The sequence below is a fragment of the Chiroxiphia lanceolata genome, chromosome 2, assembly GCF_009829145.1.
Source record: "Chiroxiphia lanceolata isolate bChiLan1 chromosome 2, bChiLan1.pri, whole genome shotgun sequence".
Classification (NCBI taxonomy): domain Eukaryota; kingdom Metazoa; phylum Chordata; class Aves; order Passeriformes; family Pipridae; genus Chiroxiphia; species Chiroxiphia lanceolata.
In genome coordinates this window covers 96264282-96283010 of record NC_045638.1, presented here as the reverse complement: position 1 = coordinate 96283010, position 18729 = coordinate 96264282, and the positions used below count along the sequence as shown (strand labels likewise).

General features: G+C 44.6%; 1 protein-coding gene across 8 annotated transcripts in view; it reads right to left on the bottom strand.

The window, feature by feature from the left end:
• The window catches only part of LSAMP (limbic system associated membrane protein), a 1004346-nt gene that overhangs the window by 306036 nt on the left and 679581 nt on the right, over positions 1 to 18729 (bottom strand). For 4 of the 8 annotated variants that reach the window (XM_032681167.1, XM_032681163.1, XM_032681168.1 and 1 more), the window contains exon 2: positions 1442 to 1520. In XM_032681167.1, coding sequence (XP_032537058.1) covers positions 1442 to 1520 — 79 coding nt within the window. The other 4 variants (XM_032681164.1, XM_032681170.1, XM_032681169.1 and 1 more) reach the window with 4 other exon arrangements.

Below are 18729 nucleotides of genomic sequence, written 5' to 3'. Positions count from 1 at the left end.
GGATATACGAATTGCTAGTGAGTTGAAGGGAAAGGAGAGAAGGCAGAGTCAGAGTCAACATCCCTTGTTAGGTGTTTACCATGTCTAATCTGAACCACTTCTATTGCATATGCAAGGCAGATGAATTACTCTGTAAATCCTATTACTCCATGTGGATAAATCTCACATTTGAGTTAACAAGTCTGGAGAGCTGGGGAATGGAAGCTGCTGAATGGATATTCCAGGATCAAAACAACGGAGCACACGGGAGCCGAGAGAAGCGATACGCGTAAGCGCACTCACACATCCCTCCTCTAGCATCCTTCTTCCCTCTATCATTAAATGGGAGGGATGCAGGACGCAGGGGATCGTGTAGCAGACCGTTTGGTGACATTCAGTAGGATTTATTTCAGAGAAAGAGAAAGAAAACTTTGCTGCTGCTGTTAGCTTTGCTAGGGGATTGCTCCCTTGATGCTTCAGGGTTTGTGCACTATCAGCTCTTCATACAGATCACAGACTCATTTTAAATTACACACAGTAGTTTTATAGTCATAATACACAGTGTGTGCACACACACACACACTCAGAATTTTCCCTCACTAAGGAAGTTACTGCAGGTAAGTTGAACAAGACAGAATGTGAAAACAAAACCCACAGGAAAAAGACTACTGCAATTTAGTTATTTGGGACACTCCTAACTGAAAGCCCAAGTTGTGTCAGAACTACCTTTAGAAAGCCTGCACAACAAAACCAGAAATATAACACTCAATACTGCCAGTGAGCAAGGTTTCATGTGCAAAGACACCCTCATTACAATCAGACACATAGGCACAACATACACCTATTTATTGCAGCTCTGCAAAAACATCAACACACTGAAAAAGATACAACCTTCATAAATGTCAGAGCTCCTACACCATGCTTTCACCAGCCTTTTCAACTATTGTATCCGTCTTCCCTCCAGACAGGGCATAAAAATAAATAAATAAAATTAAAAAACAGAGTTTTCCAAAAGAACTTGCCCAAGAGTTCTGGCAGCACCAGGGCTAAAGTTTTTCCATATGTACAAAAAGAAGCACAGGAAGATCAATGGAACATCTGGCAAGCACAGCTGGATCCCTTTTCGATTTCTCTATTGATACTGCAGGGCTGGTGGAAAGTGTACGTTCACAAGAGCTGGCTAACACAAGTGGATCTTCCCCACTGAAATTCTTTTGATCCAGAGCACTGCACAGAGCAGAGTGGTGGCAAGAAGTATTCAAAAGCTTTATGATTTTTTCATATTAAAGCACACGCATACAGAGCTTGTTTGTAGCAGCTGCTGCTACTGCAGTTCCAGAGGTAAAATAACACACACTCTCACAGAGACATATACACACAAATATGTATCACGTCACACGTATACGTTGCATACATAGAAATATAGATACACAGAAGCAGAAAAGTTGGCAAAATGCCCTACCTGAGGATGGCTGTGTCCCCTTGCCTCACGGTGATGTTATCGGTACCTCGGGTAAAATCCACGCTGCGGACTGGCAGCCCTGTAGGGAGAAGGCAAAGCAATCTCAGTAGGACCAGCGGTAATTGTTTCCGATCAGGCTGAGCCCTTGCTACCATGGCTGGTCTTGTCGAGTTTCAGTCTCTACTTGTCTCTCTCTCTGCCTGTGTATGTGGACAGATAGATGTAGAAAGAAAAACAATAATAATAATGTACAACTCTCGCTCTGATCGACAGCCCAGAAAGGGGAGGTGATTTCACAGTCCTTCTTAGCTGCCACTTTCTCTTGCTCTTTTCAGTCTCTTGTTGGCTTCTTTCCCCACCTGGTCTTTTTTTTTTTTTTTTTTTAAAGATTTTCAAAAAAGAAAAAAAAAGTCTTAGCACAGCCTTCAATTAAAAAAGAAAGGGAAAAAAGAAGCAAGAGGAAAAAGTCAGGTAGCAAAATAATTACAAAATAATAACAATTAAATCGACCCGTTTAGAGTGATGTAGAGAGGTGGGGAAAAAAAAAAAAAAAAGGAAAAGGAACAAGAGGAATCCTGTGCCGCCGGGCTGCGGGAGGGGATGGTCCTGTGGCTGTGCAGCCTCCAGCCCCGCGCTCCCTCCTAACCCACTTTCCCAGGCGGAGCGAGGGAGGGAGGGAGGAGGAGGAGGAGAGAGAGAGAGAGAGGGAGGAGGGAGCCACACTCGTGAGACGGCAGCTCGGCACTACAGCGGCGGCGGCGGCGGGCGCGGGGAGAGCCGCCAGCCGCGTTCCCCATCCCTCTCCCGCGGGCACAGCCCGCCCCGCGGCCCCCGCGCCCCCACCCGCCCTCGCCGGGGAACGGGGCTGCCCTGGGGGGACCGGGAAACGGCGGCCGGGCCGGGCCTCGGGGAGCTGGACGGCGGCTGGGAAGGGAAGGGGAGGGGAGCGGGGCACTGCAGCAGGGAGAGGGGGCTTGTGAAGGGATGAGGGCTGGAGGGCAGAGGGGGAAGCCACGAAGGAAAGGGGAGGAGGGAGAAGCAGAGAGGGAAGGGGATGGGAGAGGAATAGAGGGCTGGAGAAAGGAGGAGAAAGGGAGCACGAGCGGGAAGCAGCACCAGAGAGGAGAAAGCAGGAGCCGCCAGGAGATGCTGAGCGGGAGGGAGGCACAGGGAGCAGGGCAGAGAGAATGGAGGAAGGTACGGCCAATATTCTCAAGAGAAAATAGTGAGGAAAGCGGGTCTGTGGCCAAAAGTGCAAACAACTTGACTTAGCGGCCTGAAGCCACACGCTAACTGATTTACAGAGCAGCATCCTTGGCAACTGCCTCTGCACCCTCAAACCTTGCTTCTTCCCCTCTCAGACTTTCCCCTCGACAGATAAACAGTTGTACATCCCTCCCTCCCACCTCTCTCCACTCAGCCCTCCCGCCCCCCACCTCCTTTCCCAGCCGGAGGGACGGAGCGGAGACAATGCCGGCATTGAGCTGCCCGCGGTGTGAATGCTCGGCCTGTCCTCCCGGCTGCCGGCGCCCGCAGCTGAGCCCCGCGCCCGCCGGCAGCAGCGCTGCCCACCCGGGAACGCTCCCGCAGCCCACATACCACCGCCACCGCAAAGAGAAGGGAGATTAAATTAATGGAGAGGAATAAGCTGTGTGTGTTACTGCTGATGCCTGCCTGCCATTTCCCCAGCCCGATCTCTGCCCTGCGGGAGGGATGAGAACTGTTTCTAGGGATGCTTCGCTAGTGTAACCCTTCTGCAGCCACAGCACCGCGGGGCTGGGACGGGGAAGCAAAGAGGGAAGGCGTGGTTTGAGAGGGGTCCAGAGAAGCAGGTGCAAGAACAGCCGTGGGAGATCGGCTGAGAATTGCTGTCCTACGGGATCACAGCGCTGCTACGTGTGTGTGCAGGAGGGGAAAAAACACTTGTACGATGCCTGCTTCACCTCTGCTCCTGAAGCCTTGTGGGATACAGTGGACACAAACTGGAGACACATAAGGAATGTCATTGTGTTATGCGAATGGCCACATGGGATCAGATCAAAGGTCCCTCTAACCCTTAGTTTTGTCTCCAAGTGTAGCCTAAAGCCAATGCCTAAGGAAACACACAAGCACAAGGGAAGCACTGCCCCAGGGCACTTATCTATTTCCAGTGATTTGTGGTTAAGGCATGTCCCCAGCCAATGGCACTGTCTTTGTAGTTAATGGTACTTGAATGATTTTCTTTTTCTAGGAATGTGTCCAGTTGCTTTCTGAATGCCTAGAAACAGGCCCCTGCAGCCTTGGTATGGAAAGGCCACACTGTTTATGAGTACTTAAACAATCCCTGCAAGTGTTAAAGGCACAGAAATTAAGGACTAAGGTCATGACACTGCTGCTCCACTGCCATGCATGCAGTGGCAAAAAGAGATGACTGCTTTGTATTCAAGCCAAAAAGTGAGGCAAGTCAGACACTTCCTCTGCAGGAGACTTGACACAGATAGCACCAGAGGGAGAAGAATGAGGAGCTAAAGGGGTTAATCCACACACTAGATATTCCTAAGCTATTGCAGAGAGAGATGTCACCCGACAAGGATATTGCTCTGAAGAAGACCATGCTGCTGACATCTGATTTCTGGCTAGTAACCACCACACTAGGGTAATGGACAAAGATGCCATCAAGTTGCTGGCATGCCAGAAGACTGGCATCACCAACAGGAAACCCATGCACTCCTGTGCCAGATTTCGAGTACAGCTAAAAGACTTGGTCTCATATGAAGTAACCAATGAAAGAAATGCACCCCTCTTGCAAACCAGTGTTACATGGATCCTTTTTACAAGGGTGTCCCACATAGGTTTCATCTACATTTAATAAGAGCTATTGTATGATAATTAAATGCCAGTGGAGTAAGGAAAACATATTTGTCGAAGATTAACTATTATGCAATGCAAGAAGCATCTGCCACCCAACTGCTAGAGCTCACTAAATATTTCCTTATCTCAGAGTATTTACTTAGGAGGCAATAACTATCCAGTTAAATCTAAATTTAATGCTTAGTTAAATATAGTTCGTAGAAAGTGGCACCAATATGTTTTATACAGAGAACGACAGAGGGGGTTTCAGGGAGGGAGAAGGGAGGAATCCTGTCTCCAGACTCTGGTAACATCCTGATTTGAGATGGGACTGCATGTGGCCATGCCTCCCTACAAAGAGGGGGAGATCACTGTGGACTCTGAGCTCCCTCTCAGCTAATATGGCAGTGCTGGGGATGTCTTCATCTTCTTCCGCATTTATACAATCCTCATTAGAACCACCACAGCATAACTATTTAATAATAATAATAATAATAATAATCATAATAAACAGAGAGATGAGGAAGAAATTCCCTGAGGGTCTCATAAACCTTGGGAAAAATAAAACAAAAACTAAAGCTGATAGGTCTTATTTGCTTTTAGAAGCATACAGAAGCAAAAGGAAGGGGTTGCCTAGGTGTAAAAGACCAAACAAGCAGGAATCACACAAATCCTAGGAGAGCGCCTCATGAGTAAAATAAATAATGTTATTTTTGTACGTGTTCCCAGAAGAAATAACTCTCTGGACCCATCTCCCCCTGCTGGAAGCAGATAATGAACAGCAGGCCTGCTTTCTAACTTTCCTACCCTCCAAAACCTTGAGGAAAAATTCAGGTAAACAGTTAGAGCATGGATACCACAAATCCCTACTGCTGCCTTTTAATGCTACTTATCAATACTCCTGGTAGGTGCAGGACTGGCGGGACTAGCCTGGCTGACCAAATTTTGTCACCATGCAGTTCAGGAACGGATGGGCAGCACAAGCCCAGCCCTACAGGTACCATATCACCCTCCTCTAATGCAAAACACTTATACCCTGTTCAAAAGGAACAGGGTGTAGAGCACCACACTTTGATGAACATGGGCTGTATGGCACAGCCAGAGACTTGATAGAAAGGCTTGGATGACAGGTTCAGGAAGGTGTCTGTGTTTCCACCCTATGAGTGTGGGATTGTTCTGCATACAAGCTGGGCGGAAAACAGCAGCATGAGCTAACATAGCCTGGTTAGCCCTACTTTCCCCATGAGGGAAACCTGCTGAAGACATCACAGTCTGGATATTAAGCCAACTGAAGGAGAGATGCTTCATGCTGGCCCTGGATGGACAGCCTGTGCTGAGATAGGCAGTGCTGAGATCCTCTGGGACAGGTACTCAGGTCACCTCCGCCTACCTGTGAGGGAGCTCAGTTTTACAGATGCTCATGGAGTGACACTGGGAAAGCTTGAAGTACCATCTGCTTTTCATGGAGAGCCAAGAGACACTGAAAGCATGGACTGTGTCCACAAATAGGAATGGTTTTTTGTTTTGGTTTTTTTTTTTTTTTTTGCATTTGAGGTGGCTAAATGGAAACTTCACTCAATGCCAACTGCAACAGCCATCTGTATGATGTGGATGGCTGCCCTCTAGGAGCTGAAATGAGGCTCATGAACTCACACCACAAACAGCCACAAAACAGCAACTGTTCTCACTTGACTTTCAAGCACTACTAGCCACACCAAAACTGGCAAGTTGATTCAAAATATTGTTGGAATCAGGGAAAAGACATTCTTAAACATACAAAACTGCTCACACCAGTCTCCAGACCCTATCATGACCAACACAATTGTTTTAAGGGGACTGTATCATGGCTCTGTCAGCAGAGTCCAAGCATCTAGGGACTTTATTTGGGGTATCTGCAACAGTGAGCAAAAACATATGATGTTTTGTGAGCTATAACGTGTTTAGTCAAGATACACTGCTGTACTCTGCAGCAATGCCTGCTCAAAGCTTCTCAACCATGAAGAGAAAATGCAATTTTGTCGCATTGGCAGAGGAGTTATGGAGAGGAACGAGGAAGAGCCGAAGGGGTTTTGCCACATGGGGAGGAAGATTAAGAGATCATGGCAGGACAGTGGTGATCTCTCCTTCCTCTCTTCATTCCTGTACTTGCAGCTCCTACATGTACACATTTCCACCCTGATGTGCAAGGGTGGCATCCCACTCCAATTAAGCCTCTACATACCACTCTCCCTTAGATCTTGGGATACAGGGAGCCACAAGAGTAGGAGAAAAGGAGGAAAGGCAGGGCTAGAAGAGAAAATGAAAATCATTTGAATACACCAGATGCCTCAAGAGGCAAATTGAGGAGAAGGTGAGCATTAAATGGTAAATGCCCTTCTCATATTCCGAGAGTTCCCATAGACCATACTTTGTCCATTCCTTCACCTACACCTCCCTGATAAAGTGGCCTCTAACTATGCCAGGTCAGAGTCTGCTGGAAAGAGCAGAGAAATAATTTCCATGACATCACTAGAAGGAAGTCTGCTAAGGACAGGATGCCATCTACCAAACATGATCCTGTGCCGACTAGAACATCAATGCCACTTATTTATATCCCCAAGGCACTTATGAAGGACATGTTATAGGAAAAAATTCTGTGGTTTGAGAAAAATATATGTATAAAATGGCTTTAATACTAGAAGTACCCATTCCTTAAAGTGCTTTACGAAAGATATGGGTTTTATGAATATTTTGCAAGTCTATAAATTAAACTGGCTTTTGATACTGAAAATCAGAGCCAGCTTAGGGCCAAGACTCACATCCAGACATGTAATGCAAAAAGACCAAGTTTCTGCTGCAGTAAGGACCTCATTAGGTAGAAGGATTTACTGCATTGAGAGCACTCAGATAGGCCATAACTGCAGACGATAACGTGCATGCACAACACCTCTTTCTAAGTGTGGCCACTGAGCTGTAACAGAACTTCTGCCGTACAAGAACAATAGCTGATTTTCACAAATTTGTAACCTTGTTACTATGCAATCGATCTAGTTTCACAATTGATGTCCTTGGTGTGGACAATTTAGAGGTCAAGGGCCAGGCTCTCAACTGCTGTAAGCTGACGTATCACCACCAGTGTCAGAAGAGCTATGCTGGTTTCCACCACGAGTTGTGAAGTTCATCTTCTTCTGCACTGCATGGGTAGAAAACTGTTATCACCTTTGAAAGAGAGAAACTTGTTTGACTGGATAAAGAGCATGCTCTGACTTTCTAATTTAGAAAGTTTATTTAAAGACCAAATCTGAAGGCTGGACAGGAGGTAAATAGTAGCCTAAAGATGCCTTTTTTCATCAATATGACCGAGTAGGATTAAAGAATTAGCACTGCAGTTGGTTTGTGGCCTTAGTTACTGGTTGTTACCACAGCAAGTGCTTGTAGAACTACTTAGTCATTTGTAACAGGGTCCTTCCTACTTGAGAGGGACGAGACACAGAGTGCTCCCTTTTTGATTAAAACAAAGGTTGCCCTTAAAGCCTGATGTAAATACAACAAGAATAAAAGTTGTCAGTGGTATCAAGAGTGTCACACTACCTTTTCCCTGAAAGATCACGTACCATTAGCGACTTCCTACTAACACCTCAGGACTGGACTCTGCAGCTGCTGTTTGCCAGAGGGCGTCAAATCACTTCAAAAGCAGGGGAAGCCACACTGCTCAGCCACTGCTGCTGCGTGGCAGGGAGCCAAGCCCAGTCAGCAGTCCCAGTGGGAAACTGTGGGACCTGTCCTCACAAGAAAGGCTGGCTCATGGCTTCAGAAGCAGGAAAACAGCTGATCTCAGTTCGACATTTCTCACGGAGCGAGGCGATATGTCAACCTGTGTTTTTACGTGTGGCTATAGGAGTTAGGCATGCGAATCTAGACAAGCAGTCAATACTTCCCACTGAAGACAGCTTCAAGATCTCTTTTTATATTTGGGAGCGCTGTTGCCTCACAAATGTCACATAACACTTGATGAGTTAGGCAGACCCAGAGTTCAACCCTAGAGGTCTTTAAATAGTTTACTTCCCATAGGAAGGCAGCTCTCTCTGCTTAAATCCAAAAACTATGCACCCAAGTTACCCCCCCAAAACTTTCCTCAGTGCTGGAGAATTACTTGTACTGCCCTCAGCACAAGTAATTAGGATTGACTTCAGAGAAGGAGATTACAATGGTTAACAGTCCCTTCCAACAGAGAAGCAGAGGTGACCTAGAGGTTGGGAAGTTCTAGCAGGAATTGGGAGATACACCGTCCCAATTTCCTCAGCATATTTGGGTAAATCACTTAATGAGTCATTCATAGAGGCACAAAAAGTTAATCTCCCCAGGCTCCCTCTGCCCTCAGAGAAGTAATCTTCTCTTGAGGGCACATCAGAGCAGATGTCTACTTTAACTGTATAAAATTGCCCTGTCTCTCAGGGCGTGTCAAAGTTTCCAGCTACATAGCAGAGATCCTAACATAAGCTTCCAATAGTCTAAAAAGCACTGTGAAGCACTGAAGACTGCAGGGTGATCTGACAGGATCTGACACCACTATACAGAAAGCCCCTGCAAGACACAATCTACAGAACATGCCAGGCGTGACCTATTTCTAGCCTACTCTTTAACAGGCCCCAAAACAACTGCCTGGCAGTTGCAAGGGATGTAGATCGCTGCAGACAGAAATTCTATACAACTAAGAGGTGGTCAAACCCGTTCTGCTGAACCTTGATGCATATTTGATGGCCTGCTCTGGCATGGAATTCTCAGCACAATTCTAATGGATGAGAATAATCATTCTGACAGCAATGATCCTGAAAAGAGCTCCAAAGTCTTGCTGAAATGATACATGCTACACATCCGTCATTACCAGGGAATTATTTTTATTGCGAAGGATAGAGTGCGGGCAGGCTGTTGTGCCATACATTTTTTGTCCATTACAGCAGCTCCAACATAGCTTTTATGAAACCTAAACTGAGGCCTTCAGCAAGACAAGAAAGATTCTCAAGACTTGTGATGTTATCAGATCAGGCACTGTCACCCACGCGCAACAAACAGGGAGAGAAATTTTTATGCAGAAATTTGGTAAAAGGTTCCTTTGAAACTATGACCTGCCTGAATTCAAGCTTCTGAAAACACTTCCAGTCATTTCACTGTGTTCGGGTCTGAAAATGAGGAAAACACATCTTTAACATGTCCAGATCTTCAAGACGAAAAGCCAGCAGAACTCTCTCACAAAGGCTCAGCTAAAACCACTCTTACAGGCTACAAGTCAGAGATGTCTCTGCATCAGCGTTTGGAGTTAGTGCCTGCCTAGTCTTTCAACATATACTTTCTAACATTTAACCTTTTCTTCTCATCTTTCCCATACTGCTACTCTCCTCCAAGCTCCTCACCCTGATATTTTCAAGTTTATCTCCCTTTCCTAGGTTGCTCCCATGCCTCATTTCTGTCATCCTATCGAGCTGCCTGCCTCAAGCCACAGAAACTCACCCACTTCTTGAGTTCAATGACTAACTATCACACCAGGTTAAGAATTTTTCCTGTCGTTTTAACCACAAATGTTATTTCCTTTATCATCCAGCAACTGAATTGAATCATGCTTTTGTCTGCTTAAATGGTTGCCTGTTGTTAAATACTATCTCCTCGATGCATTATGTTGTATCTGTTTGAGTCTTACTTTGTACCTTTTGTTCCTAGTCCAATACTTTGCCACAAATGCCCAACATCTGATGCCAGAGAGGGAAATAGGATGTTTTCAGCAGCCTCTTAACAGAGCTGGCAGATAAATACCACTGTCCTGGGGATGAGCCAGATAGCAATGAAGTAGGGCCAAAGGTAGACATTTTAGGTCTAAGTCTAAGCATACAGAAGGGGGGCAACCCCAGTTATGGGGCAACCCCAGATGTATGTACAGAGCACTGCCATGGCAAGGGACCTGAGGGTCCTGGTTGACAGCAAGTTGAATATGAGTCAGCAGTGCCCTGGCAGCCAGGAGGGCCAGGGGAGGGGATTGTCCCGCTCTGCTCTGACCTGGGGCAGCCTCACCTTGAATATTGTGGCAGTTTTGGGTACCACAATATAGGAAAGATATTAAGCTATTAGAGAGCAGTGAAGATGGTGAAGGGCCTTCAGGGGAAGCCGTATGAGGAGTGGCTGAGGTCACTTGGTCTGTTCAATCTGGAGAAGACTGAGGGGAGACCTCATTGCAGTTACAACTTCCTTGTGAGAGGAAGAAGAGGGAAAGGCACTGATCTCTTCTCTGTGGTGACCAGTGACAGGACCTGAGGAAATGGCCTGAAGTTCTGTCAGGGGAGGTTTAGTTTGGATATTAGAAAAAGCACCTTCTCACAGAGGGTGGTTGGGTGCTGGAAGAGGCTCCCCAGGTAACTGGTCACATCACCAATCCTGCCAGACTTCAAAAAGCATTTGGATAATACTGTCAGGCACATGGTGTGATTCTTGTGGATGGTCCCGTGCATGGCTAAGAATTGGACTCAATGATCTTTGTGGATCCCTTTTAATTGTGATTCTGTGAAGTTGGAGGGAACAACAGAGGACCTGCCCACCAAGAGGTGCAGGAATAAGGTGGCTTCTCAGGGGGAGGAGACATTTTGCTGAAGGTGATTCCACCATCTGGTTATGTCAGTCAGAACCGAGGAATTTCCAGTTCTACAGTTGGATGCATCAGCCATGCAGCTGTATGGCTTATGGGCTTCACTGCTTGCAGCAGCAGGAGACCTCATCTCAGAACCACCCTGATCCCATTTCATTCCAAGTCATGTTTAAATCAGCTTGGATAAGTCGAAACAAACCCAAGTGTGGACAAACTTGCAAACTGCTCAGATGAAGCAATACGTATCAGAAAAAGCAATACTTTTCAAGGCACAGGAATTCTTCTCTGAATCACTGCTAAAGACACTGCTAAGGCTGGGCTGAATAAGGGATGCACACAGCCTGAAACAGCTTCCTAAAGGAGAGGTCTGGGGTGGGCTATTTATAAAAGCCTTCCAGATAAGACGGAGAATAGGCAGGTGTTCTCCTGGAGGGGCATAAAATCCATGTGGGAACATGACCTGGCTCAGGTCCTGAAATGCCAGCAAATGCATCCCCCCCTACTGACAATTTACTCAGCTCAAGCAACCTGTTAGATCCAGCAGCTGGCAGGGCTTTATAAAACAAAGAGCTCACAACCCAAACAGGAATGGAAGCATTGCTTCCTGTGAAACCCCTGGGGGGTTGTGCATAGTCCTGGCCTTCAGCAACACTTTATTACCTTCTTAATTTATACAACAGACCACTAGTTTTTAAATAATGTAATGAGCCTGCTAGCTTCTTCCAGCAGGCAGAGATCAGGGAAGGACAAAGAGCAGGTTGGGCAGAGCACTATAGCAGCTGGCTGAACAAAGGCAAGTGATGTGAAAAAATCACTAAAGTTGGATCAGACTGGAGCAGGGTAAAAAGGAAAAGACCAAAGAAAACCTTTGATGAAGAGATGGAGCTCTGAATAGGGCACTTACATGCTTCATTACTTGCCCTCTGATAGAGGAATGGACTGGAAGATGAACTCCATATACCTCACCCATTGAACTTGGGTAAGTCTACCTCAAGTGTTCTCTGAGAATATCTGATTACTTTTTAGCCGAAGTCATTGTCCATAACACCTTTTCACCCTATTCTTTCTGTCTGCAAGGAATCATCCTGTGTTTGCCAGACATCAGTGGGAATCCAGGGGAGACCTGAATTTGTGAAATGGAGGGCTCCAAGCATCTGCTTCTGAGTTTTTGGTAAGCAACCGCTTTCACATAGTTATGAGAAAGAACAGTAAAAGTTGTTTACCAGAGATGCTTTACAACTGGTGAGTGTATAGCATGAAGGAGCTGGCAGGAAAGCTTTTTGCAGGCCTTGGGATGATAAAACCTGCTGCCAAATGCAAGGAGTTACCAGCTGATGTGGTGAGGATCTGAGAAAAAAGGAGCCTAAAGCTCAAAGAATTTTCCCATACAAGTTGTCTATCAGTGTCTGAGATGTCAAAGGCAACCCTGACAGGTTCTACAGTCGGATGCAGCAGCCTCTTGGATGAATTCTGACCCTGATATAGTCAAGTGGAGCTTTGCCACCAGTTTCTGTGGGGCTACAATTTCACCTCTTGAAGTCTGCCTTTCTCTCATTCCCTGTAAACTCCTCTTGGCTGGAGGATGAATGCAACACAAAGAATAAAGCAAACATGGAAATTAAGGCACACCTTCAGATTCATGTCAATTTAACTGAATTACAACAATTTTCCGGTAAGCTCATTGCTCACCACAGTGAGGAACAAAGAGTAGATCTGGCTGGCTTCAGACAGACCCAGCATAAGCAAATTACGTGCAAATTTCTCCTGCACCCAGCTCGTTCAGGACACCCCTGTTCTGTCCATCAACGTGCCCTGATATTCCTGCCCGCTCTCACCATCTGCTGATGTAGCTAAGTCCTGAAAAGAAGAAGCTCCTACTGCCCATGAATTTTTAATGTAGCAAGGAAAAGGCTGCACAAAGAAGAATATTTGGTGGCATTTACTCCCTATGATCAAAGCCATTTCATGTCTCTTATGTGATATTATTAGAACACAATATGAAGTGAAAGCAGTGTTCAAACTAAGGTCCCTATTCAAGAAACATTTTCTGCAGGGGAGAATGCAAGAACCAATGCCAGTAGAAAGCCCCTATTCTTACAGCCTCTCTCTGCCTATGTGTATCTGCAGGGCATCACATGACAGAAAAAGCCAAGCAGTTACTTTAAATCCAGTACCCTCTATCACAAGCATGATGCTAAGTGGGACATCCCCACTCACCTGCGAATGTTTCCCAACACCTGAAAGCACTTGTATGGCCAGCAGTAAGGGACCCAAGTCTAAAGAGGTAGTAACATGCCACAGAAAGAGCTGTATTTTAGGTCTCTGCTGTTACTGGTATTTGTTAAATAAAACTCACAAACCCAGCAGATACTTCTGTACTGACCATATGCTTGTACACACCAAGCAACCACCCAAGAGAATGTAATGCCATAGAGAGAACTGACATGACCTGCCTCCATCCTGTCACTAGCTGAGCCAATCCACCAGTGCCAAGAGGCAGATGAAGACCATGCAGGAAAATCTGTTAAGCACCCAGACAGGAGGAAGGAAATTTTCAGCTAACAGGAAGGAGGTACTGGGGTTCAAACAGATTTGGCTCTTTTGAAGTATAGATTAATTCCAGACCTTTCCTTTTCTCCTTCCCTACTAAAGGACATAACACAGTACATATACTAACGTAAGTTGTTGAAAAGCTTCTTCCTCTGACTTCAGACAAGCTGTCTGCATATCCTGACAAACATGGATGCATGAGAATATTCCCCTGGGAAATATCTCCACTAGCTGAATATGATGTAATTACAAATCGTCCAGTCTTATCCACCGTCATTCAACCAACAACAACACTCAGACACCAAGAGGCCACACTGATCAGACTCCTAGCCACCAGCAATGTACAGATCACACTCGTTGGTTGAGAACTTTCTGAAACAAATCCATCCACTATTGGTAAGTGTTTGATGAGTGCTTCGTGAAAAGCCAACGCCTTGTTCACAATATACCTTTGATGGTACTGAGGATGCATTGCTCACACCAGCTGAAATTTTCAGCCTCTATTCCATGGCTTAAAGATGGAGATATCTGTAAGTAAGGGTCAAGGTTCAAAAAGCATTGAAAATATTTGCCCATTGAGTCACACAGCTAATACAAGACTCTTGAATGCTCACTGTAAATCATCGCACCAACACATTTGCACTAATACCACACAAGCGAAGTCAAAGGAACCACAAGTGAAGCTCAAGCAAAATTTAATATTTACGTAGGTAACAGGAAGCCTCTGGATGGCCCTTGCTGCTTTTTTCTTCTGAGCTGGACTCCAAGAAAGCTGGGGATGGGGTTTTTACAAGGGCACATTGTGATAGGACAAGGGGGAATGGTTTACACTAAAAGAGGGTAGGTTTAGATTAGACATTAGAAAGAAATTGTTTACTGTGAAGGTGGTGAGACAGACACTGGACAGGTTGCCCAGAGGAGCTGTGGATGCCCCACCCATGCACAAGGCCAGGTTAGATGGGGCTTTGAGCAACCTGGTCTAGTGAAAGGTGTCCCTTCCCATGGAATTGGGTTTGGAACTAGATAGTATTTAAGATCCCTTCAAACCCAAGCCATTCTATGATTCTATGACTCTGTTAAAGGCTCTGTACTGGACAGCTCTTTCTATGCCACTGTGCAAAACAAGCACTACTGATTGAAGCAGAGAAAGGCCGTGAACACTCAAAAATGTCCAAAGGAAACTATAAGAAATCAACACTTAATATATAATGTGTCTGCAGTTCCTCAAAGCTCTGCAATGAAAAAGCTCCATGAAGCAGAAGTTTTGTTCATATACAAGGAAGCAGGAATGTGTTATGGCTTAAATCTCTGGAGCAGAGAAGGTGGTTTGCTCTTTACTGCCACAGAGAATTGCACAAAGGATTTGGGTGTCACAGAGGGTGAACTCTCCCCACTCCACCTGCACAGCACAGCAGACCTGAAGGTGATGTACCAGGCACTGCAAATCCATAAGGAAAGAAACTGGTGAAGGAGGGTCAGGGTATAGTACTTTGTGGAAAGGGGCATATGACACCATCATGCCCTTTGTGTGAGTGAGTGCAAGAAAGGTGAGATTGGGATACAGGATATTCCAACCTACTGGGATGACTGAAAAGAACAAATATAAAGTTTTAGGCTCCATGGCCTTTTTGTCAGGAAGCAACGCTTCCAACAAGAAAACAAACCGAATCAGATTAGATAGAAAGGGCAAAAATGCCCATATGTCACCTTGAAATCAAGACTTCCTTATAACTTCCAGTATGATCCTTCAGCTTTCTAAAGATCTCCTCAATATCAAGAGCCAATCTTAAAACACACTGTTTGAGCACCTTGGCCGAGGCAGAGTCAATGTATTGATGACTGAGGAACATACAGTGTACTTTTAGTTTACCACATGTATTCAACTCCCTACAGAAAGATTCAAGATGTCATCAGTATTGGACAGATGACCCTTAGGTGTGCAGTCAAGAGTTTTTACAGTGTGAAGCTGGTGTCCATTGTTTCTAGTTCCTGTAGTATCTTTCCATAAAGCTGGTAGTGTTTGGATAGCTGTAAGGGAATTGGATGGGGTTGAGTATAGAGAGAGAAACATTTTGTGATTGGAATGTGATTATTGAGCTAATGAAGCTCTAATGGCAAATCCAAAAAGGATGTACAAGCTGCTCAATGTTGTCTGATTCCCCGAATCCAGCTCTTGTCTTCCTCAATGTCCTGGTTTCAGCTGGAATAGAGTTAATTCTTTTCTTAGTAGCTGGAACAATGCTGTGTTTTGGATTGAGTATGAGAATAATGTTGATAAGATACCAATGTTTTGGCTGTTGCTAAGTAGTGCTTCCCCTAAGTCAAGGACCTTTTCATTCCTCGTGCTCTGCCAAAGAGAAAGTGCACAAAAAGCCATGGGGGAGCATGGTCAGGACAGCTGATTCCAACTGGCCAGAGGAACATTTCGTATCATACAATGTCATGCTCAGTTTATGTACAGTTGTGGAAGTTATCCAGAAGGGGTGCTGATTGCAGTTTGGGAATGGGTTTGGCATCGGTCAGTGGGTGGTAAGCAATTGTGTTGTGTGTGCATCATTTGGGTTTTTTTGGGTTTTATCTCTCTCTTCTCTTAATTACTATTGTTATTATATTGTATTTTGTTTCAGTTGTTGGACTGTTCTTGTCTCAACCCATGAGTTTTACTACTTTTTTCCCCCTCATTCTCCTCCCCATCCAATGTGCTGGTGGAGGGAGGTGACCAGGCAGCTGCATGATGCTTGGCTGCTGTCTGGGGTTAAACCATGACACTTGGTTATTTCACCAGAGTGGAATAGATTGCCAAATACTAACATCCCCCTGAAAAATGCAAAGCTGTTCTGATGACTCATCTGGCAGCTATAGCAACTACTTCATATTAATACTAAGTCATAACACAAAACTTTGGAAAATTAAAGTAAAGGGAAATAGATGTTAAGACTAGGAAACATTTCAAAAAAACCCACCCACCCACCCACCCAACCAAACCAAACCAAAAAACAAAAACAAAGAAACAAACAACAAAAAACTAAACCCCAAAGCATTCAGTATTATTTGTAGATTCCTTCCATTTGTCTTAGACCAGACAGAGAAATGATTAATGCTTTCTCATTATTTTGTAACAACATTTGGAATATAAGCAATGAAAAGTAAAGAAGAAAAACCAATGTAAAAACATTTCTTCTTATTCCCTCATCAGACATCTTCAAAAGAAAATACAAAAAGCCACAGTAAGACTTATATTCAATCATAAGAAAGGAAAATCCCAATTAGGGCATGCATTTAGGATTTTAACTTGGTATAGATGTTCTTTTAAGAAAACTATTCTTACTGGCTCTGTTCGTACTGGGATTTAAGAAGAGCAAAGAACACGTATTTAGCTAGCTAATGTGTATTAACAGCTTAGCACAAATAAGGCAGTATGTTTCCATGATGTATTAAAAATCAGTTACTTAAACCTCAAGCTACTTCTCGCCATTATGCTTAACGTATGTTAAAATCATACTGTCTTGTTTTCATTAGGCTGTTAATACATGCCCCCAAAGACAGCTTCACCTTAAAGTTCCCATGAGAAAGACCTAAAGGTTTAGCTCTGTTGGCAAAGCCATCTTAAGTTGACATTCTGCTGATGCGGCTGCAACATACTTCCTGTCTCTTCACTCCCCCAGTAAACACTCTTGGCAAAAAGATTACAAGGCCAGAGAGCTGCACCTGCACTTTGGCTACAAAGTAGTGTCACATTCAGCATCCTGTGTCCTCATGCCTAAGATTAGAGCAACAAAGGTCCAAGGCATGGACCTGATCCTGGGCACAAGAAAGTAGAGGCCAGCCTACCAGGTTGGCAGAATTTCATGTGCCGCATGTCAATTCACACAGACAAATTGAGGCTTATCCTGAAATTGTCTTGCTTTGGGTCATGACTGCTGACCATAGCATAGGAAAGAAAATGCTACCTGTCCCAGTGAATCTACCCTGATTTTTCTTTCGTAAATTAAGCATTCCATAAGATTTCCCCAAATCTACAAGTTACTTTTACATGACTCAGATTTAGACTTTCAACATTAATTCCAAAAGAAAATTCCCTGCCTCTAAGGTATGACAACGCATTAAATTTACCCACTGCCCCTTTAGAAAAACAACCGGTCCCCATATAGTCATCACTTCCGTTGTGCTGTTTCTCTGGGTGACTTACTGAAGAAGAAATTTTATTCTTTCTTCTACCTTTTTACTTGCTCAGGTGAGATAGTCACCTGGATGTCACCAGGCCAGAGACCTAGTTGGTGAGGCCTAGTGGTGCCTAGTCAGGCACCAAACCATCATCAACAGAGTATAAAAGGGGCTCTTAAGGTCCTGGTGACACATTCGCTGTGTGTACTTCCTCTGCTTTACAGCTGACTCACAGGAGAACGACCAGGCTCTCTCCAGAACAGGAAAAATAACTGCATATTATCTCTTTAAAAGCCTCATAATCCTCAGGCAACAACTGAGTAGTAACTGCAGTGACGGGCAAAATCTTTCCGCTTCATATTAATAAACCCCAACACAATATTACTGCTTGCTGCATCAAAGGCTTTTACATAAATGACCTTTTATTTCTTTTTACACTGAAACAAAGAATACATGTGTGGAAGGACTTGGATGTTAAAGACTTTGCTTAGGTTTCCATTTGGTGCATCTTTTGAAATAAATAGAAAGCAAACAAAGAGTGCAAATGGGGGAAAAGCAAATAATCTCTATGTTTTAGTGGTCTGATATGTCATTTTCCAGACCATTTTAGATACTTTCAAGAAGAAAGCATCTTCTCCAAAAAAGTATCAGTTACCTTTTTAAGGAGACCAACTGCCCAGTGTCACTCTTGAGAACCACTGCTTGCCTTATGCTGACACAGGGACACACAAAGCCATGACAACAAGGGAGTGACCCACCAACGCCAGTTATGTCTTCTGCAAATGCTTTTTCTCTAGATGGTACAATGCAATTATGAAGCATTCTGCACAGTTTCATCTTATTCCCATAAATTGCATAGACAGAAAGAGCCTGCTTCAAAATGTGGTACCTCTGGAACTGAGTTACCCACTCATGTCCACTGATGTCCTTACTATGTGGCAGCTTCTTATCCCATGGGGAATGGCTGCTGGGTGATATGAATACCTCTAGATCACTTCCACAGATATCCTGGTTCATATTTGGGTTGTAGATCAGGTCACTAACAGTTGGAACTGCAAGGTTCCTTTCCCTCAGTGACATCAGGGCACTGATAGTTCTACCATGACAACAGAACACACTAGATAGGCTAGTGCAT